Consider the following 27902-nt stretch of genomic DNA (forward strand, 5'->3'; position numbering starts at 1 on the left):
GGTTCCAGGTTTCATAGGTAATACATCAATTGATCGGTATAGCCAATATCCTATAGGAGACACATAAGCGAAAACATTCCGGCTCAACTTTGCCGGCTAAATCACCACGAAAATAATCGAATCGAAAAAACCAACCGAACATGTCCGCCGCTCCAAGAATACAAACTACTATCCGCTCTATTCCGCCCCCATCGCAGAAACGACCAGAACCTGATACCCGCAGGCGCCGAGGTTGATCATATCCAAGATCCGTATATCATCCATATCTTGTCGATCGGAAACAGAAACATCCTCGCGCATCGTTATGCATACTTGGGGACGGAACCCTAAGTGCGCATCCAAAACCAGCTCAAACTGGATGCCCACTGGTTCCGCGTTAAATGCTTTGCAAAGCCGGATCATACAGTCACGAAGGGAAAACGACTTTTGCGACTCTCACGGCGGATTTCATGTACTCTACCTCCTCTGGCGTGGAGGGCTGAGTAGTCCCTTATGCCCGATGGTCGAGAGCGGACTGCCATCTCCAAGTGCTCTTCGAGGGAGAACTCTGTCGCTTTGAAAGACGTCGTGCTAAAGATATTTCGCTCCATCTTGTCCGTGTTCTTTTTTCTCGTGCCCAATCTACCCCTGATTCTGGACAAGGGGCTTAGGGCGGGGTTGCGGAATTGATTTTTCGATCCTCCAATGAATCGAAACGCCTCGAAGAAAAATTATACGGAATGGCACGTCTCTTGGATTTTTGGTCTTGATGAGTCTTGCTGTTGAAGAAAGAAGGGTAGGTGTCAGAAATAAAAGTGCTAAGCAAGTGGGAGGGAGATTTTAAATCAATTGTGGTCTTCCTACAAGCTGAGATAGTTTAGCATAGGGTGTATGCCATATGTCTGTTTGAACAAAGCAAAGATGCTCATGATTGCACCGTTTACTGAAGATCAATAAAGCCCAAAATGGTAGTTAAGCGACAATCCCTCAAACAGATTGGACGAATGAGAAGAGCAGAAAAACACCTCAAACCAGATTCTAATAATAAGCAGTGACTAATCTATAAATACATACCAATAGTCGTGAAGAGGCAATATCTGCCGTTTGTGCACGATCTGGACTCTTGAAAAGGTCGGATATACGGAGAAAAACCGAAACCGAGAAAAAAGGAGTTTCGCAAGAAATGTGAAGATTGCGATAAATGCAAAAAAACCATATCAAATATGGCTACCGGCAATAGTATGTTAACTTTCTTGTTTTTTTTCTATACTAATATGGGTGAGCTAATATCCAAATTTTAGTATCGCGTTGATACCAAGGGATTGTGTGACAAAAAGCCGAGTATACATACCAGCTTCTTTTACTTGAATATCGGACGCAGTAAACTCCCCGATATCACAAGTACGTTGCTTTTGTTGTTGCGTGCCTTTGGGTTGCCTAGTGTTGTATCTAATATGCTATTTCTTGATTTTTTTCTTATTGGAAGACTTATTTTCAAACGGCATTACCCAAACAATACCAGCTGTAAGCCGGCGCAGTTGCTGATTCCCTTGGTATCCCAATCTCTACAAAGGCCTCCAAAACGTCTAGTATTACACTGGGACCAGATCAAAAACTAATAGAAGGATGGTACGGTGGACCCTTAATGACGAGGGTGCAAGGAGTGGAATAGATCAGACAGTTGAGAAAGTCATGTATATAGCTTAAACCTCTTCTGTTTATTAATCAGCCATGATACGCCTACCTACCACCTTCCCTTTGTCTTAATAATCGAAAAACTTCATATTGACATGAGATCCGTGGCTATCGAGAATAAGAAGTCTCCAACATCTCCTTGCTTTATCTTTGGTCTCTCGATCGAATACATCTCGCAGCTATGCGTATCCGAGCTCATCATTCGTCCATCCGGAAGGTGAAGATGCAAAGAAACAAGGATGAAGAGAAGGATCGAAGTTTTGAAACCACGTGTCTTGAAGCTTTGAAGAGGCGCCTTGGTATATAAGACCCGGAGACAGTGAGATCCCATTCGCGCAGATACAAGCAATCGTAGTAATCCACTCGCGATTATCATCCTGAAGCCGTTGCTGTAAGCCATTCTGCTCAAATGATTGCTTAGAGAAGATTCTTTTCGCTTTACTAAGCACTCTGATTAAGAAGCCCTTTTCGTCTATATTATAGATATATTCCTGCTGTATACCGTATTCTTGCATTTTGCGGGTTAAAAACTCAAAGTACAATGCGTATTTCCATGCTGAATCGGCCCTTTTTCGAGATGAATCGATTCCTGTTGTATGGTCTTGATTTGGTTTTCTTTGATCCACAGCCAAAACACCGTTTTCCTTTGACGTTCATCATCCTACTAAAAACAAATTTTCTTCAATGCATGTTTGGGACATGACCTATTCTTGGACTTCAGCTAGCAAACAAAATACAACTCTTCATGCAAAGAATTTGTGACCAAATGGACCTCCTCGGATTGGACGAGCTCGGTGGTATTCACGTGATAGCATCCCTGTGAGGCCGGGGTGCTGATTGTAGATAATCAGTTCACCGATGGATTTCCAAGTCCTTTTGAAAATGAGTATTTGAACAAAGTTCATCTAATTGGAGTAGACCGAAAGATATATGAAGAAGATGTCTCTCTACGAACAATATTAGCAATAGAACATTGGGAAGTGTTCGGAATTGGCTCGATCGGGCAGTATATATAGTTCAAAGATTTGACCAAGATAATGAAATTGACAGAAGAGGAATATTAAGAAGATTCTCATAGCAGAAATCAGATAACTACGCTTATTGATTGTAGCTGAATTACAGGTCTTCAAGGAACTGCTAGTAGAGACCAGAGATATGCCATAAATGAAGACGCTTTCGATGCGAGGACAATGACGGATAGCGGCAAGCCAGCAGAACTGCCTCCCTTACGAGATGCTAACTCGGCCCGCCTTGAAAGACACTAGCCTTGTATTCAAGTGAGTTCAAACGTCCAGGGACCGACGACTGGACCGGGAACCCGAGAGTTCCCCGGTGTGGGTTTCCGATACCCCGAGCCCCCGAAGCTCCGAGTTTCAAAACATCATTGTATAGTCCGATCCAGAAACACGTAACATCCCAGTTTCCATTTCTGGTTCCGTCTGATCCGACCAACAAAGATGTCTCAATTATATAAGTTGAGTCTTTGGAAACCCCTGTCAAGTCGAACAACGGACTCAAGTTCATCGTTATCACGAAGATCAAACCGCAGTCATGTCTGAACAGCAACAACCTCATCTTTGCTTCCGATCTTTCGTCGACGCCCTCAAGGAAGACGACGACCTTGTCGAGATTGATACCCCTGTCGATCCGAATCTCGAGGCTGCAGCCATCACCCGACTCGTCTGCGAGACCAACGACAAGGCACCATTGTTCAACAATGTCATCGGCACGCAGAACGGCCTCTTCCGCATCCTGGGTGCCCCGGGTTCCCTGAGAAAGTCCTCCGCTGATCGTTACGGCCGTCTCGCTCGCCACCTTGCCCTGCCTCCGACCGCATCCATGCGTGAAATCCTTGACAAGATGCTGTCTGCCAGCAGCATGCCTCCCATCCAGCCGACGATCGTGACTACCGGGCCTTGCAAGGAGAACGTCCTTGAAGAGAGTCAAATTGACCTGACCAAGCTACCTGCTCCGCTCATTCATCAATCCGATGGTGGTAAATATATTCAGACCTACGGCATGCATATTGTCCAGTCGCCCGATGGAAAATGGACCAACTGGTCCATCGCTCGTGCCATGGTGTACGACGAGAAACATTTAACCGGCCTGGTGATCCCGCCTCAGCACATCTGGCAGATCTACGAGATGTGGAAGAAGAAAGGGCGAGACATCCCCTGGACTCTGGCTTTTGGTGTCCCGCCCGCGGCCATCATGGCATCCAGCATGCCCATTCCCGACGGCGTAACGGAGGCGGGATACGTGGGCGCCATGACCGGTTCTTCCCTGGAGCTGGTCAAGTGTGACACAAACGATCTGTACGTTCCGGCCACGTCGGAAATCGTCCTCGAGGGTACCTTGTCCATCACCGAAAGTGTTCCCGAGGGCCCATTCGGTGAAATGCACGGCTATGTGTTTCCTGGGGACGCGCATGTTTGTCCCAAATACAAGGTGAACCGCATCACCTATCGGAATAACCCAATCCTCCCTATGTCGTCCTGCGGTCGATTGGCCGATGAAACGGTATGTTTCCTAGACCGTACTCGAGCTGTAGGATAATAGCTAACTGGCACCAGCACACGATGATCGGATCCCTGGCCGCGGCTGAGATTCGCAAAATCTGCCAGCAGAACAACCTCCCCATCACCGATGCCTTCGCGCCCTTCGAATCTCAAGTGACTTGGGTTGCGCTGCGAGTCGACACAGCCAAGCTGCGCAGTCTGAAGCTCACTTCCCTCGAATTCCGCAAGAAGGTCGGAGACCTCGTTTTCAACCACAAGGCCGGATACACCATCCACCGACTCGTGTTGGTAGGCGACGACATCGATGTGTACGACGGCAAGGATGTGATGTGGGCATTCTCCACGCGCTGTCGCCCTGGAATGGACGAGACCTTGTACGAAGACGTCCGCGGCTTCCCGCTCGTGCCGTACATGTCGCATGGAAATGGCCCCAAGGCGCAGGGAGGCAAGGTGGTTTCTGATGCTCTGATGCCTACGGAGTATACCACCGGTCGGGACTGGGAGGCGGCCGACTTCAGGAGTTCCTACCCGGATGAGCTCAAGCAAAGGGTGCAGAACAGCTGGGAGAAGATGGGATTTAGCAAGCTGCAGTAGATAATATGCTTTGTTGGTTTAGATTGTTATATTAGGGGATATTTGTATAGATATGATAGAGTTATATAGAAGAACATGTTAATGATAAATATGAAAGACACTCACAGTTCATCTTAAGGTTTAAACAACTATCAGCTCGATTTCCAAACAAGCTTCCTGTCAGTGTTGCTAGAGTTGAATCAACACAGCAAGCCATGAAAAGTATTCCTGAGCATTCAGGCGACCATGACTGTCGCCACATGCCCCAAACAGAATGATCTGACTCAGCCCTGACTCAGCGACGCTCCGAAGAGCCGAGCGATGCAACCAAGCCTTCTGTCCAAGACACCAAGACACCCGTCGGAAAATGGCCGCCAATAATAATAATAATCATCATCTCAACCGACAGGAGATCGACCGAGTACTGGGGTTGAAACGCAAGCAGCAACGCGAGCAAAAGGCCTGCTATCCCTGTCGCCAACGGAAGGTGAAATGCGACAGCACACAGCCGTGCAAGACCTGTCGCAGACGCGGGCATCCGGAGATCTGCGCGTACGATGTAGAAGAATCCAACGCCCAAACGAATCATCCCGCGGAGGGACGCTTTAATTCTCCGCCTGACCTGAACACATGGGCGCCTGGAGATGCCGTGACACCGCAGTCGATCATGGCGTCGAGACCGCCGACACCCCGGCAGTCGAGCTCGCAAGTACGGCCTCCGGACCAGGCCGCGAGTGCCTCCTTGCAATCGTCGGATGGGCCGGAGAACGAGTATATCTATTCGGGAGATAACTCGGTCGTGTCAATCGTGCGCAATCGCACGCACGATGCCAGCGGGTCGATCGCCCACGAGGTTGGCTCGGTTCTTGGCTTGCAAAACACTTATGGCAGTTACCCGTTTATGGAACCCAAGACGCCGGAGGAACGGTGGCAAGAGCTTGTTCGGATCATTCCGCAGCGGACAGAGGTGTTGAAGTGCGTGGGAGCTCCCTCTGTCAGGTCCGTGGCTAACGCTGGGCAGGTTCTTCCATTTCTACCGTCTATCGGCTTACCCATTCAACCCTATCCTGGTGGACATTGAGCGGTTCGAGGTCGATCTTTGTACTTATCTCAATGCATATGCCTCAGGTGAATTCGGGGACAGTTCCCAGATATCGGACAAATGGGCCACAGATCGATCAATTGGGCATATCAGCTTGTTGCTTGCGACGTTGGCTGCGGGTGCTCATTATTCTGATTTAGAACATCCGCAGCGAACGGAAGTCTGCCATGATTTTGGTGAGTTGGCTTTCTAGCTGGGCGAAATGTGCCTCTAACAAGACGAGTTAGCCCGCCGATCATTCCAGGCTCTTCGTCTGGCCAACTTTCTCTTCCGACCGTCGATGGATATCATTCAGACCATGTTGATCGTGGGAAACACTCTACAAAATAATGGTCAGTCGGAAGCGGCATGGGCTCTGCTTGGGACTACGGTTCGATTGGCCCAGACGCTGGGTCTGCACACGGAGAGGAGCACCGCGCGACTGCCTGGATATATTCAATTGAAAGCCCGGAAGTTGTGGTAATTAGCGATTATGCGTTCACCGGGGTTCTCATCTGCATCAGCGGCTGACTGGTGTAGGTTCACCACTGTGTGGCAAGACAGCCTGCTCTGCCTATGCTACGATCGACCTCCGGTCGTATCGATTGCCGGCTGGACGCCGGACAACTCGATTTTCAACCGAATGGATCTATCTTTTACCGAAATCATGCACTACATGTGTCGAATAGCGCTGCAGATTACCACCAGCGAAGCTCGCGATGCGCAGGAAGTCACTCACGCACTTGAGATGCTGAACTCCCTGGATGGAGTCTTCCAGCGTGCCCAGCCGCACCTACGCAACCGCGGGGACTGCAGAACGTTACATCATAATCTGGAGCATCTGGCCTTGAAAATGCATCTCTCGCTTGCCAGTTCGGTCCTAAGCCGCCCGGCGCTCAAAAGCTCTCAAATTCGGGGGGAGCCGTCGTACGACATTTTACGAGCACGCGCGAAGACCAGTCTGATAGATGCTTCCAAAGCATTTCTCGAATTTCAAGCCTTGAGCATCGTGCCCCTGCGGAGCTGGTCGATGGTGCACACGGTGCTCAGCTCGACATTGTTGCTGTGCATCTGGGAAGAAACCCGGAACGACGCGGAATGCCGCGACCTGCAGCAACAGGTCATCGAAGTGTTCTCTGCCGCCGGGTCGGTGGGCAGCGTAGGCAACGCGGCCTCGCAGAACGGCCAGTGGCTGTCGGAACGGCACATCCGGGCCTTGATTACCCTGCGCAACGCGGTGGGGAACGCTCTGGATCAGAGCAAGGAACAAGGCCATCCCGGTGAAAATCCTCCATACTTGGAAGCGTTATTTCCAGAAAACCAGTCAGTCTCCACCGCTGTGTGGGTTGTTCTGCTGCTGACAAGTCTTGCCCATTACCATAGGTTTTATCCTGTGTTCCCCGAGGGATATGGAACTTTGGACCAGACGGGAGTATCACCGATCTCGTACCTGGACTCGATCATGAATGGTAAGGACCAGATCTCAAAATACCCAAAGTATTTTCACTGAGGGACTGGCAGTGCCTCTATTCGATTTTTCGCAGGAAAATGGCTTTCTGTAGTTGAAACGGGGCGGATGTCGCCGTCGGCGCCCTCGGGGGCTCGGATCCTCGGGACCTCGACAATGGAATTTGAAACATCAGAAATTGACAGGCCAAAGTGGGCGACACTCGCGCCACTCGGTTTTATAAATATAGTCTTCTCTCTGGACTGACCGGGTTCGAACAGATCATCAGCATCATCATCATCCCTTGACCATCACTTCTCACGTTGCGACGCAGCAGTCAGTCATCACTATTATCCACCGACAAACACGAACACATGCTTGATTCCATCTTCTCGGGCTCCTCAACGCCCTCCTCCACTCGGACCCCTCCTAGCCCGACCGAAATGGATGTGAGTCAGTCTCGTCCCGCCAATCCCCCGCCGGCCAGGCGCCGTCGCATTGTGGTTGCTATGACCGGAGCGACAGGGGCAGTTCTCGGCATCAAGGTTCTCGTTGCGCTACGGCGTCTGAACGTGGAAACCCATCTAGTCTTGAGTAAATGGGCCGAGGCAACGATCAAATACGAGACGGATTACCATCCGTCGAACGTGAAAGCGCTGGCAGACCATGTCCACAACATCAATGACATGGCGGCTCCGATTGCCAGCGGCTCCTATCGCACCGACGGAATGATTGTGGTGCCCTGCAGCATGAAGAGTTTGGCAGCCATTTACACGGGGTTCTGCGACGATTTGATCTCGCGTACGGCCGACGTCATGCTGAAGGAACGCCGACGCTTGGTACTGGTGGCGCGCGAGACGCCGTTGAGTGAGATTCATCTTCGGAATATGCTGGAGGTGACTCGGGCCGGTGCCATTATTTTTCCACCTGTGCCGGCCTTCTACATCAAGGCCGGCGGGCTGGAAGAGCTGGTTGATCAAAGCGTCGGACGCATGCTGGATCTTTTTGACTTGGACACGGGCGATTTCGAGCGGTGGAACGGGTGGGAGAAATGATTAGTGAACAGCGCCCGACGATTTTTTTTTTTTTGGCTTATACCCTAGACTCGACTTTCTGTATAATAGACATATTATCACGATAGACTTTCTTGGATTGCACCTCGCTCAGGGGACGAAGAGGGGAAAGAGGAAAGCGTGCCAGGCACCAGCCAGCATCGGGTGCGAACCGACCCCGACGAGAGTTGACGCTATTTGGCTGGGCAAACGAGGACGACCTGTGAAGTGAGGGAATTGAGTTGGACAACCGCCGATCGCATCCGAAGCCTGAGGAATTTCCCCGCGTTTGACCCCGCAGAATCGGCCGGTGGAGAGTGAGAAGTGGATGAAGGAAGTGGAATTGATTTCTCCTCCTGGCTTCTGGGGTGAATGCTGACGGGCTAAGGATCCTAGCTGTTCCCCGGCTGCAGAATGACGGCCAACCGTTGCATTCTCTGCCCCTGTCGCTCAACTCGGATGGGGCGGAGATGCCCTAATTCTCTCGAACAACTGCAAAGTCACCGTGCTGATTTAATTCCGACCTCGGTTCTTCACGTGTTGCGGTCTCTACTTGCAGTGTCTCTGCTATTCTTGGGTTCTCAGGGGACCCCTGTCTTGCTATCGGCTGACCTTGGGATCCTTGTCCACGAGGTAGGTCTCGCACAGCATCCGTGACTTGACATGCACCCGGCTGCCTAGAATCAGGGACATCCTCGTCTATTCTGGCCGACGAGCTGGAAATGATACGATTCAGAATGGTCACCAACCGAGGAGCCACATGGATGATCCTGATGAACGAGAAAGAGCAGAACGGCCATGGAAGCCAAGAAAGGGATGAACATGAGCAGGAACGCCAGTGAATGAACTAGTCAGTCCGCCATGTAGATATAGATCGACCTGGTTCCCCCCTCCAAATGAGGAGTTCTTTTTTTTTTTTTTAATTCACCGCGATCAGGTCTCCACCCGGCATCATGATCTTCATTTCTTCCTTCCTCCTGTCTTTGCTGGTTGTCTCCCCGGCCCTGGCCGCGCCTGCCAAGCGCGCCGCGCCCACCGTGACCATCGCACACCCCGAGGCTACCATCGTGGGAAGCTCGGGGTCTCGGGTTGAGAGCTTCAATGGTGTGCCGTTCGCGCAGCCGCCGACCGGGTCGCTGCGATTGAAGCCGCCCAAGCCGATAGAGTCCTCGCTAGGCACCGTCGAGGCGACAGGCATCGCCATGTCATGTCCGCAATTCTTCTTCTCGACGGACAACACCGAATTTCCTGGGTCGGTGGTGGGCATGCTCGCCAATATTCCCATCTTCCAGAAGGTGACCAACGCTGGTGAGGACTGCCTGTCCGTGAACATTCGCCGGCCGACCGGTACGACGGCAGACAGCAAGCTGCCCGTGTTGGTGTGGATATACGGCGGTGGGTTTGAACTAGGCTCGTCGTTCATGTATGACGGCGCGCCGCTGGTGCGCAGCTCCATAGATAAGGATATGCCAATCGTGTTTGTGGCCATCAGCTACCGCGTGGGCGGCTTCGGCTTCATGCCGGGCAAGGAGATCCTGGCCGACGGCGCGTCAAACCTGGGTCTGCTGGACCAGCGTGCCGCCCTGGAATGGGTGGCCGATAACATCGGCGAGTTTGGCGGCGATCCCGAGAAGGTAACTATCTGGGGCGAGTCCGCCGGCGCCATCTCCGTGTTCGACCAGATGCTGCTGTACGGCGGAGACATCGATTACAAGGGCAAGCCTTTGTTCCGCGGCGCCATCATGAACTCGGGCGGCGCCGTGCCGGCGGACCCGGTGGACAGCGCTAAGGGACAGGTAGTATATGATAAGGTAGTGGACTACGCCGGATGCGACTCGGCGGACGACACGCTGGAGTGTTTGCGTGGGCTGGAGTACACTGACTTCCTCAACGCGGCTAACTCGGTGCCGGGACTGTTGAGCTACCACTCAGTGGCGCTGTCGTATCTGCCTCGACCGGACGGCAAGGTGCTGACCGACAGTCCGGATGTACTGGGCAAGCAAGGGAAATATGCGAAGGTGCCGTTCATCATCGGTGACCAGGAGGACGAGGGCACGCTGTTCGCACTGTTCCAATCGAACATCACGACGACCGACGACCTGGAGAGCTACTTCAAGAAGTACTTCTTCCATGGCGCGTCGCAGGCGCAGTTGAAGGAACTCGTCAGCACCTACTCCAGCATCAGCACGGACGGTTCCCCGTTTCGCACGGGAATTTTCAACAACTGGTATCCGCAGTTCAAGCGCCTAGCCGCCATCCTGGGTGATCTGACATTCACGCTGACTCGCCGTGCGCTGCTCAAATTTACGCACGAAGCACATCCGGACGTGCCGAGTTGGTCCTACTTGTCGTCCTACGACTACGGCACGCCGGTCATGGGCACGTTCCATGGCAGCGACATCCTGCAGGTCTTCTACGGTATTCTGCCCAACTATGCGTCGCGGTCCATCCACACGTATTACTTCAGCTTCGTGTACGACCTGGACCCGAACTCGCGACGAGGCAACTTTATGGAGTGGCCGCAGTGGAGCGAGGACCAGCAGCTGATGAACTTCAAGGCAAATTCAGGAAACTTGCTGAAGGACGATTTCCGATCGGAGGCATACCAATTTATTTTAGATAATGTGGATTCTTTCCACATATAGGGACCTGGTGTCGGTCTAACTAGCCTTTTTGTCGGCTCGCTTAGGAGAAAGAGATGAAGAAAGATCACGCAGGCCAAGTTCTGCAGGTCAAGCGGGGATGATTGACAGGGGACGGCGATTCCCCGGGAATATTATAGATTGGTGGCTGCAGGCCGAGGCGACGATTGGCGTCGGAGTTGTACATACCTTAGTCTAGTCGAGTCTATATACCCTGCTATACAAGGGGCTGTCTTCAGGCGAGAGGCCCAGTGGCCTGATTCCTTCTTTGTCTATAAATTGATCACCCCCCGTGGTTCTTTTTGAGAGCATCTATCCTCCATCTCTCTTTCAATCTTTGCCCTCGTGTCTTTTCACCATGAGATCGCTAAGTTTACTACTGGCCTTCATTTCCCCCTCCTTCGCTGTTCCATCTCTCTACCCTCGTCAGTCCAGTCTCGACACATGGCTCGAGCAGGAGCAAGGAATCTCTCGCACCGCGATCTTGAATAATATCGGCGCCGACGGGGCCTGGGTGCCGGGTGCGCGCTCTGGTGTCGTGATTGCGAGTCCGAGCCGGAGTAATCCTGATTGTACGTTCTCTCTCTTCAGCTTTCGTTCCAACAATTATCTCTTGAAAGAATCTTCTTGTCCCTCCAAATTGCCTTCGGATGCCGAACTGCCTCCTAATACATTCTATAGACTTCTACACCTGGACTCGCGACTCTGGTCTGGTCCTCAAAACCCTGATCGACCTGTTCCGCGACGGTGACACGGCACTCCTGCCCACCATCGAGCAGTATGTCACCTCGCAGGCCCGCATCCAGGGCGTGTCGAACCCGTCCGGGGATTTAGCTAGCGGCGCGGGTCTCGGCGAGGCCAAGTTCAACGCCGACGAGAGCGCCTTCACTGGTGGATGGGGTCGGCCGCAGCGAGACGGGCCGGCGCTGAGGGCTACAGCGCTGGTGGGCTTTGGGGAGTGGCTAGTTGTACGTTTCCTTCCCCATCTCTCTGTGTGTTGGGTCTTTCTAAGGGAATGGGAATAACGGTGGTGCAGGCGGAATGACTGACTAGCTCTGCAGGACAACGGTTACACGGCCGTGGCAAAGGATATCGTCTGGCCGATTGTACGGAATGATTTGTCGTATGTGGCGCAGTATTGGAACCAGACCGGGTTTGGTGAGCTCCTCCTCCTCTTTTCTGCCCAGGATGAATGAACTAAAGAAGAGCAGACCTCTGGGAAGAAGTGCAGGGATCCTCCTTCTTTACCATCGCCGTGTCGCATCGCGCTCTCGTCGAAGGCAGTGCCTTCGCCAAAAGCGTCGGCGCGTCGTGCTCATACTGCGACTCGCAGGCTCCCCAGATCCGATGCTACCTGCAATCCTTCTGGTCGGGATCAGGCAAGTACATTCTCGCGAACTTCGGCGGCGGACGAACCGGCAAAGACGCCAACACGTTGCTGGGTAGCATTCACACCTTCGACCCGGCCGCGGCGTGCGACGACGTGACCTTCCAGCCGTGCTCGTCGCGCGCTCTGGCGAACCACAAGGCCGTGGTGGATTCGTTCCGGTCTATCTATGCCATCAACTCGGGTCGTAAGGCCAACGAGGCTGTCGCCGTGGGTCGCTACGCCGAAGACGTCTACTACGGGGGAAATCCGTGGTTCCTGACGACGCTGGCCGCGGCGGAGCAGCTGTACGATGCGCTCTATCAGTGGGATAAGTTAGGCCAGTTGAGCATCACCGACGTGTCGTTGCCGTTCTTTCAGGCGTTGGACAGTTCGGCCAGCGTGGGAAGTTATACATCTTCGAGCGCGACGTATACGAGCTTGGTTAATGCCGTCAAGACTTACGCGGACGGGTTCGTGAGTGTCGCGGTACGTTGCCTTGCCCTCACTACGTAGTATCGGATCAAGTCTAACCACGTCACAGCAAACCTATGCCGCTTCCAACGGGTCCATGGCCGAACAGATCACCCGAGCAGACGGCAAGCAGACGTCGGCACGCGATCTCACCTGGTCATACGCCGCTCTGCTAACGGCCAACCGTCGTCGCAGCGCCGTGGTGCCGCCATCCTGGGGCGAGACCGCGGCGACATCCCTGCCGACCAAGTGCACCGCCACCTCCGCAACGGGGACGTACTCCAGCGTCGCCGTCACCAGCTGGCCGGCTATCGGGGATACCCCGGGCACGTCGGTCCCCTGCACCTCGTCCACGGCGGTGGCCGTCACGTTCGAGGTGACGGCCACGACGGTCTATGGCCAGGACATCAAGGTGGTCGGCTCGATCGCAGAGCTGGGATCCTGGAGCCCGTCAAGTGCGATCGCATTGAGCGCGGACCGCTACACGAGCAGCAACCCGCTGTGGTACGGCACGGTCAACGTGCCGGTGCACAAAACGTTCGAGTACAAGTATATTCGCGTGCAGAATGGCGCGGTGACATGGGAGAGCGAGCCGAATCGCAGCCTTAGCGTGGCCGGTGGCTGCGGAGTCAGTGGGAAAACACAGAAGGATACATGGCGGTGATCGCTTCCTGTCATTCGTACGGAGGACTGCATTGCTTGAAGCCCTCTGCGTTCAGGTATCTCGGTTACGTTAGCGATTCCTGGTGATTCCTTAGCAGATGAGCTCATCTTAGAGTCGAGCACGTAATCGGGCCGCGGTGGAGCCTTTTTCTCCCTTCGTTTTCTCCAGTTCCTTAATCAATTAATTGCATGGACAGGTTTCAGGATTGAGTCGTAGAGGATGCCTCAAATTGTTGCTCAAGGTGTAACTTTTTGGAATAAATAATTTGGCAAATGGTCCAGCAACAAGAGATCAATAGTTTCATCCCGAGGAACCCCCGAACACAACTACACCCAGTATGAACACAGATGAATCCACTCCACCGGTGATCCCTACCCCGATGATCTGCTTATTGGACGATCGTGATGCAATATCCCACTAAAAAGAGAAGTTCCGACTTCTCCCCACTGAATCTGCACGATCGTCGGCAATAGCATCATCCGGTGGGCCCTCGTCGTAGCCGAGCCACCCCTTGCATTCGTCTGCGAGCATTCGAATGGGAAAACGTCCCTGCGATGGAGGCCCTCCAGAGCTCTGACTTCTTCTAACCGACTCAGGAACAGTTGCTATGGCATCATCCCGTCGACTTCACGCGCCATCTGTCAGTTAATCTATACATTGTGGTAGCTTGTACATATCTTCGACGACATATATAGAGACACCTCGTCCAGCTATACACCCCTCAACCAGATCCAGGCCAATTCCTGTCCATTTCTGCATCATGAAGATCACTGCATTGGCCGCACTCTCCGGCCTGGCCGTCTCACAAGCCACCTCCCAGCAAACCCTGGGGAAGGGCAAACCGCCCAACTTCCTCTTCGTGTTGACGGACGACCAGGATCTGCAGCTTAATTCGCCCGCCTACACGCCGAGTATTCTGCATCGCATCAAGGAGAAGGGCATTGACTTTACGAATCATTTCGTGACAACGGCGCTGTGCTGTCCGTCGCGCGTGAGTCTGTGGACGGGGCGACAGGCGCATAACACGAATGTCACGGACGTGAGTCCACCATGGGGTATGTATTCGAGCAATTGACATATTTTAAGCCATGTAGAGTCCCCCGACATGCAGAGCTAACGGTTCCGTAGGCGGATACCCGAAATTCGTCTCGCAAGGGTTCAACGACGAGTGGTTCCCCGTCTGGCTGCAACAGGCCGGCTATAACACCTTCTACACGGGCAAGCTGTTCAACGCGCACAGCGTCACCAGCTATAACGATCCCTTCGTCAAGGGCTTCAACGGCTCCGACTTCCTGCTCGATCCCTTCACCTACTCCTACTACAACTCGACCTACCAGCGGAACCACGAGCCGCCGCGCAGCTACGAGGGCCAGTACACGACGGACGTGATCACCGAGAAGGCGCTGGGGTTCCTGGATGACGCTCTGGAGGGCGATCGGCCGTTCTTCCTGACGGTGTCGCCCATCGCGCCGCACTCGAACATTGATAAGCTGGGGGCGTCCAGTCCGACGATCATGGGCGAGCCGGTTTCGGCGCCGCGACATGCGCATCTGTTTGCCGATGCGAAGGTGCCTCGCACGCCGAGCTTTAACCCTACTAACGTATGTCTCCCCGTCTTCAATGCTTTCGCTTTCTGGGGACTCACATGGATAACGAGAAATGCAGTACACCGGACCCAGCTGGCTGCGAAACCTCCCTCTCAAGAACCAGACCGTGATCGACTACGAAGACCATTATTACCGCCAGCGACTGCGATCGCTCCAGAGCGTCGACGAGCTCGTGGATCAGCTCCTTGACCGACTGGAAAAGAGCGACGAGATCGACAACACGTACATCATCTACTCGTCGGACAACGGCTTCCACATCGGCCAGCACCGTCTGCCGCCAGGCAAGACGACGGGATTTGAAGAGGACATCCGCGTGCCGTTCTATATCCGCGGACCGGGCATCCCGGAAGGCCAGACGGAGGACAGCGTGTCGACGCATATCGATCTGGTGCCGACCTTCTTCGAGTTGGCGGGGATTCCGTTGCGCAAGGACTTTGATGGCACGCCGATGCCTTTGAAGAAGACTGCGTCGGCTTCGGTGGCGCATGAGCATGTCACGGTGGAGTATTGGGGAAGGGGAGTCATTGAGGGTGACTATGCCACCATTGGTATGTTTTCCTTTGCTCTCTTGAACGATAGAGAGATGGATATTAGGAGTTCAAAGGTTAACAGCAAAACAGGCCCCGGCGGTTCAACCAACACGCCCAACAACACCTACAAGTCGGCTCGCATTATTGGGGAGGATTACAACCTCTACTACTCGGTCTGGTGTACCAACGAGCACGAACTCTACGATCTCTCGGTACGTGTTTCCCCCTCTTGCATGGCCATGTTTGATCAAGACCCGATATACTGACTTTAAGTAGACGGACCCTTACCAACTACACAACCTCTACACGACCAAGAATGGCACGTCCCTTCTCTCGCGCCCTCTCCCTGCCCTGATCAACCGACTCGACGCTCTCCTTCTCGTACTCAAGTCCTGCCAGGGCGCCACCTGCATCAAGCCGTGGGAGGTTCTGCATCCGGACGGAGCGGTGCAGAGTCTGCGTCAGGCGCTGGACGCCCGATACGATGCCTTCTACCGTCAGCAGCCGAAGGTGACATACGAGACGTGTCTGGACGGATATCTGGTTGGAAACGAAGGTGCTCAGGTGGGCTTGGAGTTTCGGGATGGGTTGAGCTGGGACGCGTGGGCTTGATCTATCTTACTGAACTTATAACTTACAGGGAATACCTGATGTATGTATATAGTCTGTGTGATTGAAATGAATAACGATCTGTCTCATCTGTCTCATGCCACATATTTCTCATAAGCCAGACCCCGAATCCTCTTCCTCGGGGCCATCTCAGCCTCAGCCAAGGCGGCCAAATACAATAATAAATGGAATAACAATTTCACCAACTCGCCGAATGGAACAAAAACCGCTCATTATCCCGATAGCAGCTAAAGGTCCGGTATCCGTTCGTGCCGCTCCCCGAGTAACTATACGCGGCGTGCGAACCCGCCGTGATGCTGGAGACGAAGGTCACGCCGGAGCCAAAGGCGCCGGACACGGAGCGACCTTCCTAGGTGACGAGGTTGCCGCTGTTGACGGACGCGTAGTTGCCGCTGGCCGGGCGCTCGCCGTTCTGCGACTTGTCGCCGTCTGCGTAGTAGAACATGCCGCTGCGGTTGTAGACGGAGCCGGTGGTGATGCAGTTGGAGAAGTAGACGGTTTCAACGCCGCGTTTGGAGAGGGTTTGGGTGTCTTCTGCGTTAGACACGGGGGCTGCGGCTGGGCGGCGGTGCTGGCGAGGGCCAGGGTGAGGAGGGAGGTGAGTTGCATCTTTGTTTGTTGTTGGGTTGTTTGGTATGAGAGAGGATGGATTGGATGAGTTGGATGGAGGAGATATAGATGGATGGATCCTGTTCTGGAGGTAATTGAGGGGATTTGGTCGGTCTATTTATACATTTGGCAAACGGCATCTATACTTCCTCATGGCGAGCGTCAATTCACCTTCTCACTCTCCCCAACGTAGGAGACATCGAACCAACGCTGCCGTCCTCTTCCATGATGCTGCCACTACAAGCCCAGACTCATCCGTGGCGACGAAAAATAAATGAACACGAAGCCATCGCCTTTACCGACTTCATCAACCTAACAATACTCTCGTCCATCCGGCGCAGGCGTCGAATACTTTCCAACGTCAGACAGAGTCTGGCCACTGCAGAGAAGGGAGGGGTACAGACATGCACACACTCTCCCCTATACAAACATGCACAGATACATACTGCCGCTTGAAAGAAACTCATCCATTCAAAATCCAGCAACCAAACCCGTTGACTAAACATTCGATGTTATCTAATGCACTCGAACCAGTCATCGACGAACCACACCCCGGCGCTGCGGATTCCCCTAGCCTCTTACGCTGATGCTGATTCCTAAATCCAGTGTTGTCTCATGCAGGGCACGCGGGGCTTAATATAAACGGTGATAGCTGGGGTGGATAAGCCGGAGGATGGATTAGGTTAATGGTGATCGAGGGGGTCGTCTAGGGAGAGAGGGTAATTTTTGTCGACGGGTCAATGTTTGCTGGAGTTGTTTGCAATGCTGTAGATTGCTGACGGTGAGGGTACATAGAAGAGTACATGCAGAATGTAAGGCCGCAGAGCGTTCGTATTCAACTTTGAGAGTAGATTGGGATGTTGACATGGACGGACATGGCCGGACAGATTGACCTCATGACGAGGGAGGAGAAATAAGGCCATCATATCTCATCTCATCTCGGGATTTGGTCTGGGAGAGCGGAGAAGACCGGTTGAGAGAAGAGTTGATATGAGAATGCCGAGTACTCATTCACAGCGAGAATACTGCTGAAGCCAGTCCTCGTCTTGAAGATCGAATTAGGGCTAGGTCCATGGGTGCCTGAAAAAAAGGGTTCCCGTCGAACGTAATCTCTTGTCTCCGCGGAGGAACAGTCCTATACGATAACCAAATACTTTCCCCCAAGGGCATTACGGCGAATTTCCATTCCTTACAGCCTTATTTCCAGTGCGCAAGGTTTCAACGGTCTGATAGACTTGAAGGTACAAACAATTCATGTCGAGCAGGAAGCGATAGGAAGGACGGCAAAAAGATCAGCCGAATCCTTCTCCCGGCGGCGATGGCCGTTGCGGTCTCTTTCACCGAAGTCGGTATTTAGTTAGATGAGTTGGGACAACTTCCCTTTGTAGTAGAAATACAAGAATCAGATCAACCAAGGACAAGGGGAAAAAAAAAGGCACCAACACCGACGAGGTTCATCGTGGATTGCAGTTGCCACTCCACCTTAGATTTCCCCCGCACTATTTGGATCGGACCCTCCCACTTGAACTGACTCAATCTTCCTCTCCTCTCCTCTCCTCTCAATATCAACATCAACATGTCGTACACTCCCTCAGAAGACGAACTCCGGCAAATCTACGTCGGCAAAGACATCACCGACGTCGCCAAGCCATGCGCCGTTCTCGACGCCGCCATCATCCGGCGAAACTGCGCGAAGATGATCCACGCCGTGAAGGCGCTGGACATCGGGTTCCGCGCGCACGTCAAGACGCATAAAGTACCTACACCGATTCCCCAATCTAGAGCTACGTATGAAACAGCAGACTAACCTCCCGTAGACTACACAAATCACCAAACTACAAATGGGCTCAACCGAAGAGACATTCGACGTGAACCTCGTCGTCTCAACGGTCAACGAGATCCACCACCTGGTGCCCCTCCTCAAGGAATTTCGCGCCAACGACCGCCGCGTGAACGTTCTGTACGGCATCCCGCTGGTTCCGTCGCAGGTTCCGCGTCTGGCGCGTCTCGCACAGGAGCTCGGTGAAGACACTATCACGCTGATGCTCGATCATCCGGACCAGATCGAATTCCTGCGTCAATTCCGCGCGCTGGCGGGATTCCCAGCCTGCGTCTTTGTCAAGGTCGATACGGGGTATCATCGCGCGGGACTTCCGCCGACGGGCCTGAACAAGGACGGTCTGTTGAAAAGACTGGCGCAGGCGGAGCGCGACGGCCACGCGCGCCTGCTGGGCGTGTATTCGCACAGCAGCCTCAGCTATGGTGGGAGTTCCCCCGAGGAGGCGATGGGGTATCTAGCGGCGGAGATTGAAGGGTGTCGGGACGCGGTGCGTCATCATGTGGAGCTGTTGCCGGAGAGGGAGTTGGTGATCAGCGTGGGTGCGACACCGCAGGCGGCTTCGGTGCGGAACCTCTTGCAAGGGCAGGGAGAGATGTCGGCGGAGGCGCAGGCCCTAGGAGAGCTGCTGCGAGAGCTGCTGCGCAATCCGTTGCCCGGCGCACGAGTGAAGGTTGAACTGCATGCGGGCAACTACGCGGTGCTGGACATGCAGCAGGTGGAAACGAACGCCGAGATCAGAGGGAGTCCCGAGGATGAGGTGGCACTGTCGGTGGTCGCGGAGGTCTGCAGCTTGTATAATAGCGGCGAGCGAGCACAGCCCGAGGCGCTCCTGGCGGCGGGGACGTTGGCTTTAGGCAGAGAGCCGTGTCATAGCTATCCCGGTTGGGGCGTGGTCGGGCAGTGGCGACGAGAGGCTGCGCAGTCTCGTCTGATCCTGGCGCGCATCAGCCAAGAACACTCAATCTTGTCGTGGGAGACGGAGGGAGACGGGATTTCGCACATCCCGCTAAAGGTAGGCCAGGCTGTGCGGGTTTATCCGAATCATTCGTGCGTGACGGGCGCCATGTATGGCTGGTATCTGGTTGTAGACTCGGATCTGGACGACAAGTCCAAGGTGGTAGACGTGTGGACGAGAGCGAGAGGATATAGCGCTCTACCAGCTTAGTTGAGACCGCCGTGTAAAGATATTCCAAATGCATAAGGCCAAGAAGCATCTGTTTGAGAAAGCCCGGTTGACCTTGAAACCGACCCAATGACCCACATCTTGTCTATCATGCCCAGCAAGGCTTTTATTGTAATCAGCACCAACATCAAGGTTAAGACCGGTGATCAACCCTGCTACTTACCGCTGAAACGGCATGAATTCTCCACCAGCCTCAGTTCCAAGGCTCAAACACGGACCCTGAAACGGAGGGTCGGGACAAGCCCACTAACGTCGAACTCAGCCTTGTGGACATGGGGGCCATTCCGGATCCTCTACACTGTATATTAACGGTCCAGGATCAGGACTGGATTCCGCCGAACTAGGCGTCGATGAAGCTCGAACCTCCTCGAGGATTTTGGGAAGCAAAAAAGAAGTTGAACCAGTATGATTGAGTAGTTAATAGATGAGATCTTTCCCCCGACAGAACAGCCTGTTGATGGTAACATTCCACCCAGATGGATGCATGGCAGTGGCAACGAGGCTGTGACTGCACATCCTGGGGCCGGATGCGACATGAAACACAGGAAACACGACCAATCCAGAGATCCAACTCTTGGGAGCAGAGTCGATTGGCTGTGGAATGTTTGTGCTGCCACAGGGAAAATTGAGAGTCAATCGATCTGTTCAGATCAGCCTCGTAGAATTGTCTCATAAACCCATACATATCTTTAATGACTGCGACCCTGAGTTTGTTGGACTTTTCTGTTAAGCTCACGTCTAGATCAACCTTTCATCTGCCTATTTCCTCCTTCTCTGGATAGAGAAAATCCGTTCACTCAAAATGCAAATTATCACGGTAGTCGTGCGAGTCTTCCAGGTAAGGCCTCCCACCTAACACCCAATCGCCTCCGAATCCAGCACATACTAACATAAATGAAATGCAAACAGCTCCTCTTCGCCATCATCGTCCTCGGACTCTCCGTGACCCTGGCAAAAGGCCAGTCCATCGGCTCTGCGCCCGCAATCACCGGGTACGCCGCGTTCACGGGCGGCCTGGGCATCGTGGCCTCGCTGGTCGGAGGCGCCGCGTTCTTCGTCTCGTCGCTCGACGGAATTATCTCATGGGCCATTGACGGACTAGCGAGTTTGGCTTTTCTGGCGGGTGGAATTGTACGTCTCTCCTCCCTGCTCCTGCTCCTCCTCCCGAATACCATAGACTAATAAGAACTGCAGGCCTACGCCGTCCTCCTCAAAGACGCCAACTGCTCCGACCCCACGACGACCTGGGACAACGAGATCCTCAGCGGCGGATGCGTTAAGGTAGACGGCGACAAGACGTGCTCTTTTGGCGGCGAGGACAAATTGAAGAGCCGGTGCACGTCAGCCAAGGCGGACGCGGCCTTCATGCTGATCGATTTTGTGGTATGTGCGGCAGTCATTGCCTGTTCGATATTCCTGGCTTCCCGGGGAAGAGGAGGTGGTTTTGGAAAGTCCAGTTATGTTTGACGGGTGTGAGTGGAGCGCCAGGAATTGGTAATAGAATTTGGATGTGTGTGGGTTTTAAATTTGCTTTGGACATTGGATGGAATGATACATGATACCTTTTAGTTGTGAGTCAGTTTGTTCGTTTTATTCTGAGAATATACGGTCAGCTAGAGAAATGCAAAAAGTTTAACTCCACCTATAGATAAGAGTGATTGATTTATTGAGTTCTTTCATCCTGAATTTTAATGCAGGAGGCTGTATGTCCGGAGAATGCTTGAGATGTTGGTAGAAACCGCATTGACATATACTTCAAGACTATTCTCACTTTCGGTCTCTAGCCTCTCCATGCATATATCACCGTCTCCCCAACCTCAACGAGCACGAGCGGTAGCACTGAGAAGTCTTCTTCGGATGGCATCTCCAGTAGACTACTATATCCATCAATAATTTCAAGATCTCTTCTTCAGTTTGCATGTCATCCCTTCTTCCGATTCCTTGCCTATCTCCGAATGCCGTGAAGAACTACCGAAGAGAGAGGATATCGAAGACGTGAGATTGGGCCAATGTGCATCCAGTGCGTATGATGAACAGGTAGTCGGCGTAAAGACTGTATCCTGCGCCCGCGCTGAAGGGTCTGGCGACTGGGTTCCAGGCGAGAACAGGCTGGGGGCGCGTTGCGACCGGTGGAAATAAGTCTGTTTGAGTAGACAGCCCCGCTTATCAGATAGTTCTTTTGGCACAGCTCAATGATCACTCTCTTAGTCCTATTGACTTGGTAGCTTCCCGGCTGAAAGTATTTCGAGTCGTAGATCGACCTTTGAAAGTGTCACAGGCAACCAGATCTTGTAGAGAAAGCGTACCGATGACGAAATCTCGATCGGATGGCGGTCCTGCGGAAAATGCAGAGCGATATGACGGTTATGACCTTCTTCGATCAACTGGATGGTTGGAGCATGCGAGATCTGATTTGGACGTAACATTGTATGCGTTTCTCTTGAGTGGGTTCGTAATGCTAGTCTAGCTCAAGTGTAGCACAGTCCTGGGTAGCTCGGGGCGAGATCGCTCGTGTCAAATATCCTGGTCGGTCGCGGATTCAAAGGGGACGGAGTTGACTGGTGTTACTGTCATTAGTTCGGTCGCAGTTAGTGTGAGAATCAGTCGATCAATGGTCACAACCGGGCTTCAGCCGGACAGATAGCCAAAATAGTCATATCCAGAAATATATCCAATTCTAAGTCTACTCTGATACTGTACAGGCGAGTAAACGCTAAACCGTTATCCGTTATGCCACATAAAACCAATACGACGCAATCACTCAAGCAGCCAAGACACTAAAAAATACAACTCGTCAGCACCGTCACCCGTCTGGAGAAAACGGGACAACTCACCCCTGAGCCCTCCCCTGCTGGCCAGCAGGACACACCCGACCGAGGAATTTGTCCACCTCCTCCTTGACCAGCGGCACCATGCGCGCGGCGGCAGCGGGCATGCGAAGACAGCGATCGTCGACGAGCTGGTTGTAGGAGACGAAGGGGCCCTTCATCTCGTTCATGCCGGTGCGCAGCACACAGTCATGGAACTCCTCAAAGTTATCCTCGCAGAGCGACTTTGTGGGCCACTGCTTCTTGATGCAGAAATCCCAGACCAGGTTGAATAATTTCTCGGGAACGTAGGAGTCGCGGAGTTCGAAGCCGACGCCCTTCAAGTGCAGGATGGCCCAGTTGAAGTTGTTGGATTCGGAGCGCTGCAGCATCTCGTAGGTGATTAGGTCATGATCGCACTGGCTGCAGACCTTCTCGACGAGGCTGCTGGCGATGGGAGCGATGATGTCCTGGGTCGCCTGCACGGGACGGGCGCATTTCTCGCCGAAAATAGCGTAGTCGGGCTGGTAGGCGGCGAGGATGGGGGAGACGCAAAGGAGGGGGAGGAGGAGGTATCGCGTGAGGGACGGCATGGTGGGGTATCGTCTGTATATATAAAATATATGATATGGAGGGAGGTCTAAAGAATGGAATCTGCGATATGAGGAATGAAGGGGAGGAAGGGAGGGACTCAGATGGACAGGAGAAAGAAAGATTGTCACTCCCGAAGGGGCCGTTTCAGGGGCGGGGCATGGCCTCAGGCAGCCAATCACGGGGCTGAATCTGAAACCTGACAATTCAGGGTTCAATCTCAGCCTTACCGGGTATATTTAGCAGCGACTTCCTCGTATTGCTTCACGTAGAGAGAACTTCTTGACTTAGCAGGTTTATCTTATCTGCTACCAGTATATTGGGATCACCACGTGTATTCTAGGCTGTGTTACTGGGCTCACCTTGCATTTCTGTGCGTTACCATATAGGCGGCGATTGAGACCTTTCATATCAGGCACCACACTCAGGCCGGAGATGTATAGGGCTTAGGATGTGCAAGATCTGAGCGTCTCTTAGAACTATGATTGCTCTAGGCCCACATTCCCCAGGCCAATGTCAAATGGGTTAAGTATCTGCTTTTTCTAGAGCCAACGCCAGGAAGAATAGGTAAATATATAATTCAAACATTAGGTTCTCATGCACATACATCGAGAGAACTAACCCTCTAACTCCCTCACCACCGGCCCCGAGTCCAATTCTCTCGGTCTACCACCGCCAAACTTTGGTCTCTCGTACCCATTCAACCCCGGACTTTGGTGATAGCCATGCAGTCCAACCTCCCCGGCCTGAATCTCCTTTGGCGAGCGCCTTCTCATCCGCACCCAGAACGCTAACATGCCTGTGGAAACGAGCAGCAACGGAATTCCGAGGCCCACGCCCAATCCAGCCCCTAAAGCGACAGTCGATTGATTGGAGGACGAGGCAGTCGTGGGGGAAGTGACATGAGGGTCGCTGGTCCTTGTGGAGTCGGTGTTCGATGGTGTCGACGATGTCGCTGTCGCTGTCGACTTGGACACTCCCGCGACAGAGAAATAGGCATCAACCCATGCATACCTGCCTAGATCCGCCTTGCAGACGTCCGCGGCCCAGCCTGGCTTCCCGCACGTAAAGACCTGGTTCGTGCTATTCGGGCAGGCGTAGAGGTTGGCCCACCCGTCAGGAATTTCTGTATGATTGCAGTATCGTCTGAAGTTTTCTCACTTCCAATATGGCTGTGATTTACAAGTAGAAGCAAAATGCGACTAGATACCATCATAGCAAGCCCTCGGACAATCAGCCTCGGGCCAAGACTTGTCGACACAGGCGCCCCGATAAGCGATGTTGTATTTGGCGCCGTAGCAGAGCTTACTGCTCAGGCAGGCTTCACCCTCCGCGCAGCAAATCTTCTTGTCTGGGCAGCGCACGTAGTTGGTGGGTGCCGGGTCACCGTTGGCCCAGTAGCAGGTTTCTGCTAGAGCATATCTGATGATCCACAGGAGTAAAGGCGGAAGAAGTGAGAGAGATGTCATCCAGATATCGAGGAATGCTGATAAAAGAGCGATAAGGATAGAGGAGGATGAAGAAAGGGGGCTCACCGCAGCGTGTCTCAGGGATTATATGGCGGGCATCGTGTATGTCAGACGAGGCAGCTAGATACATCTACTTGCTTCTAGTGATAGAGATGTATAGAGTACCACCATGGTCAAAGTGCAGGTCATACAAGCCTTGCGGTTTGGGTTCGAAAACTAAGTGCTGCTATATGCTATAGAACATATTCATGAGGGAAGAGCTGAGCTGCAGGAGGTGCCATTTTCTGACCCAGAACAGCCTTAGATAAGTATTTAATTAATGCCGGTGCAAGAGGACGCAAATGTACTTCATTAGGTAATATAATTTGCCCCTTTACGAACCTCCTGTTTGCATTCTCGCTACCGGCTCTCGTATTTATAATGAAGGCTTGATGGCGAAAGAGAGAGCTATTTGGCCCTTTTCACTGTATATCGGCCCCGGTCAATATTGATCACCGCATATTTGGAGTGTAGATAATCGGTCCATCCATTCGATTGAATTAGCTACCGTGCAGTCGTCGTGTTTGTGTCACCTTGAAGTGTCGGACTGACGAGGGTCTGGCCCCGTCCCATTACGAGTTCTGCAGAGTCATTGCAGGTACTTTGCAGAGTGCATTGTGGCTTAAGCTTACGGTGTGAGACACGCTGTCCCAATCATGGTCATCCGGTCTTTGAGTGGCTTTTGGGGCGCTCCCCGGTCATTTGTCGTAGAACTTTGCAGTTGAACATAAAAATAGTTAGGTGATAAAAAGGACGCGAAAAAAAAGGAACAAAGTTAGTCCAGTTAAGAAGCGACGAAATTTGGAGGTACGTGATAATAATCCTATATCGATGCCTGCGATGGAATAGACAACACTGTGACGTGTACCGTCAATTTAGTTTTATGTTTCAGATTGCCGAACATTCACTTAATAAGTCCTATCCCCCAAGACACTCTAGTTTAGGCTTGAGCTTAATGTCACTAGGCTAGCATCCAAGCCTGGGCATATAGAACTTCATCTTATAGCATGATCGCTTGGACAAGAAGAGACTCGGACTTTACCATTCTGAAACATAGCAACCAATGAAGTCATAGTTGGTTACTCAGAACCTTTCGTACCGGACATTTGAAGGATCATTGAATATGAGCGTCTGGTAAGAAATGGAACTGTGTCACACCGTCCCAGGTTGCGTAGGACAAACCCCCAAACGAAACTGTGTGCAATAGACGGAGTAACTGAACACACTTTGAAATTCCAATTGAAATCCCTGGCAATTTCCTTTTAATCCCGAAAAGCTGCGCCAAGGTCGCTTCGTTGCACATATCGTAAGTCATCTCGTCCACTTGGGATCAGCCCTCCACGGGCGTGAACTTCAACATCAATTTGCGTCCCACAGGCAAAGAAATAAAAGCAAGATCCTGCTCAATGCCCTCGTCGTCGACGATCTCCGTCGTATAATTCGTATACACCGCGGCCATCACCATTTTAATCTCTATATTATCCGGGTCAGCACATACCGATTCGATCGACCAGTCTAGAAAAAAACCAAGACTTACCCTGCAAAGCAAAATTACTTCCCAGACACATGCGCCCTCCGCTACCAAACGGCCAGAACAACCGTCGCATGTCGTGTATCTTTCCCTGTCCAGGCTCCAACCATCGCCGGGGCTGCCACTTCTCCGATTCCGGATACACCTCCTCAATGCGGTGCAGGCTGTACGAGGAGGAACTGATCCGGATCCCACCGGGGATGTTATTATATCCATCGAGAGACACTCCGTCCTTGGTATGGGGCGTCGCACGCGGTAAGGGAGCGGGGGTGGGAGAATGCACGCGGAGGGTCTCGCGAAGGATAGCATCCAGCAGCGGAAGAGAGTCGATGGAGGACGGGGTCGGGATCTCCAGAAGAGTGTCCGTCTTCTCAGAGGCGGCTGGGAATTTGAACTGCGGACTCAAGGTCAGCAGTTCCCGACGCAGCTCGGTCTGGAGATCCGGATGCTGCGACAGCTCCCACATCATATAGGTGAAAGAGATGCCGGTGGTCTCGTGACCGGCCACGAGATGGTCCAGCAGCTCGGAAGCGATGGCCAGCTCGCGCGGTCGATCATCGGGGTCCTTCTCGAGGCTGTCGCGCAGCTGGTCATAGACGACGGGGCTCGTGGCGACGGGGACGTCGTTCGGGCGCTCGTTCTTCTCCATCCGACGACACAGCGACAGACACCACGACTCGATGAACCCGTCGCAGCGATCGTCACGGCTCATCACCTTGAACTGCTCGTACTCGTCCAACCACTGCTGCCATTCGGGCAGCTGAAGAATATACGTCGTGGCGTTGCGGGTGCCGAACAAGAACGCCGAGGTGAAATCCATGCCGACAGCCTGAAACAAGGGCAGGACGTTGATGGTCTCTCTGTCGGTCGCGACGCGTCGTAAGATGGGTAAGAGACGCTGCGACAGCACGATACGCGAGATGTCGCGGAGATCGACGGAATCCTGGAGAAATGACTTGGAGAATATCTTGCTGAGCATGCGCTTCTGGCGGGCATGAGGCTCGTTGTGCACCATGCCCACCATGTTGTCGGTATGGAAATTGACGAACAGATCGTTGTACCATTGATGCTTTTCGTATGCGCCCGTGTAGATCGTGCGCAATCCGCTCAGGGAGTTGACGCTCAGCTCGTCGGGGCCGAGTCGCACCACCGAGCCATGCTTGCGATGGGCGTTGTAGATCGTGAGCACCTCTTTGCCTGCGTTGCGTCGGCGTTCAATCCAGGCGGAAGTGAGAGGCGAGGTGAAATGCGCGTTGGGGATCTTGGCCAAGGGCGAGAGGAAGTAGGGCTGGATTACATAGTGATAGAGCAGCAGGGCGAGCAGAATGACCGTCGCCAGGACGGTCGGAGAAGCCATCACGACAGGAATTTACTCTGGACTGAAGGTGGGATCGGTCCATTCCAATGGATTATCTATCATTTCTGTGTCACTGGCCGAGGGAAGATCGGGTCGGTAGAGCAAATCAGGGAGGAGCGGATTAGCCAGGGACTTCTCAGGACATTGCCTGCATTGGGATACATCGTTGTACTCCGTAAACCAGTAAAACACTAAAACAGGCAGAGAAAAGCAGGCA

General features: G+C 52.9%; 11 protein-coding genes across 11 annotated transcripts; 8 read left to right on the forward strand and 3 right to left on the reverse strand.

The window, feature by feature from the left end:
- Nucleotides 1-3225: 3225 nt before the first annotated feature.
- Nucleotides 3226-4787, forward strand: KD926_009111 (UbiD family decarboxylase; the record flags this gene model as incomplete). The annotated part of the gene is made up of 2 exons (XM_053101714.1): nt 3226-4194; nt 4248-4787. The coding sequence occupies 2 exons, from the start codon at nt 3226-3228 to the stop codon at nt 4785-4787; spliced, it is 1509 nt and encodes a 502-aa protein (XP_052954749.1).
- Nucleotides 4788-5133: 346 nt separating this feature from the next.
- KD926_009112 (Zn(II)2Cys6 transcription factor) lies at nt 5134-7357 on the forward strand (the record flags this gene model as incomplete). The annotated part of the gene is made up of 4 exons (XM_053101715.1): nt 5134-5741; nt 5788-6044; nt 6096-6327; nt 6388-7357. 4 exons carry the CDS (start codon nt 5134-5136, stop codon nt 7355-7357), a joined length of 2067 nt encoding a protein of 688 aa, XP_052954750.1.
- A 311-nt stretch (nt 7358-7668) lies between these two features.
- Nucleotides 7669-8349, forward strand: KD926_009113 (UbiX family flavin prenyltransferase; the record flags this gene model as incomplete). Its single annotated transcript, XM_053101716.1, has 1 exon — nt 7669-8349. One exon carries the CDS (start codon nt 7669-7671, stop codon nt 8347-8349), a length of 681 nt encoding a protein of 226 aa, XP_052954751.1.
- A 950-nt stretch (nt 8350-9299) lies between these two features.
- On the forward strand, nt 9300-10991 carry KD926_009114 (putative extracellular lipase; the record flags this gene model as incomplete). Its single annotated transcript, XM_053101717.1, has 1 exon — nt 9300-10991. One exon carries the CDS (start codon nt 9300-9302, stop codon nt 10989-10991), a length of 1692 nt encoding a protein of 563 aa, XP_052954752.1.
- Nucleotides 10992-11346: 355 nt separating this feature from the next.
- KD926_009115 (uncharacterized protein) lies at nt 11347-16241 on the forward strand (the record flags this gene model as incomplete). Its single annotated transcript, XM_053101718.1, has 11 exons — nt 11347-11560; nt 11670-11956; nt 12050-12146; nt 12200-12843; nt 12899-13456; nt 14089-14132; nt 14228-14547; nt 14621-15093; nt 15158-15647; nt 15720-15841; nt 15906-16241. The coding sequence occupies 11 exons, from the start codon at nt 11347-11349 to the stop codon at nt 16239-16241; spliced, it is 3585 nt and encodes a 1194-aa protein (XP_052954753.1).
- Nucleotides 16242-16452: 211 nt separating this feature from the next.
- KD926_009116 (uncharacterized protein) lies at nt 16453-17468 on the forward strand (the record flags this gene model as incomplete). Its single annotated transcript, XM_053101719.1, has 2 exons — nt 16453-16857; nt 17403-17468. 2 exons carry the CDS (start codon nt 16453-16455, stop codon nt 17466-17468), a joined length of 471 nt encoding a protein of 156 aa, XP_052954754.1.
- Nucleotides 17469-18444: 976 nt separating this feature from the next.
- On the forward strand, nt 18445-19873 carry KD926_009117 (uncharacterized protein; the record flags this gene model as incomplete). Its single annotated transcript, XM_053101720.1, has 2 exons — nt 18445-18624; nt 18686-19873. 2 exons carry the CDS (start codon nt 18445-18447, stop codon nt 19871-19873), a joined length of 1368 nt encoding a protein of 455 aa, XP_052954755.1.
- Nucleotides 19874-20693: 820 nt separating this feature from the next.
- On the forward strand, nt 20694-21358 carry KD926_009118 (MARVEL domain-containing protein; the record flags this gene model as incomplete). Its single annotated transcript, XM_053101722.1, has 3 exons — nt 20694-20729; nt 20801-21022; nt 21086-21358. 3 exons carry the CDS (start codon nt 20694-20696, stop codon nt 21356-21358), a joined length of 531 nt encoding a protein of 176 aa, XP_052954756.1.
- A 1294-nt stretch (nt 21359-22652) lies between these two features.
- KD926_009119 (uncharacterized protein) lies at nt 22653-23291 on the reverse strand (the record flags this gene model as incomplete). The annotated part of the gene is made up of 2 exons (XM_053101723.1): nt 22653-22668; nt 22726-23291. The coding sequence occupies 2 exons, from the start codon at nt 23289-23291 to the stop codon at nt 22653-22655; spliced, it is 582 nt and encodes a 193-aa protein (XP_052954757.1).
- Nucleotides 23292-23906: 615 nt separating this feature from the next.
- Nucleotides 23907-24758, reverse strand: KD926_009120 (uncharacterized protein; the record flags this gene model as incomplete). Its single annotated transcript, XM_053101724.1, has 2 exons — nt 23907-24415; nt 24500-24758. The coding sequence occupies 2 exons, from the start codon at nt 24756-24758 to the stop codon at nt 23907-23909; spliced, it is 768 nt and encodes a 255-aa protein (XP_052954758.1).
- A 1369-nt stretch (nt 24759-26127) lies between these two features.
- KD926_009121 (cytochrome P450) lies at nt 26128-27685 on the reverse strand (the record flags this gene model as incomplete). The annotated part of the gene is made up of 2 exons (XM_053101725.1): nt 26128-26270; nt 26335-27685. 2 exons carry the CDS (start codon nt 27683-27685, stop codon nt 26128-26130), a joined length of 1494 nt encoding a protein of 497 aa, XP_052954759.1.
- Between the last annotated feature and the right edge of the window lie 217 nt (nt 27686-27902).

This window comes from Aspergillus affinis (assembly GCF_023601865.1).
Source record: "Aspergillus affinis strain CMG 70 chromosome Unknown NODE_63_length_192884_cov_87_495086, whole genome shotgun sequence".
In the NCBI taxonomy this organism is placed as follows: Eukaryota; Fungi; Ascomycota; class Eurotiomycetes; order Eurotiales; family Aspergillaceae; genus Aspergillus; species Aspergillus affinis.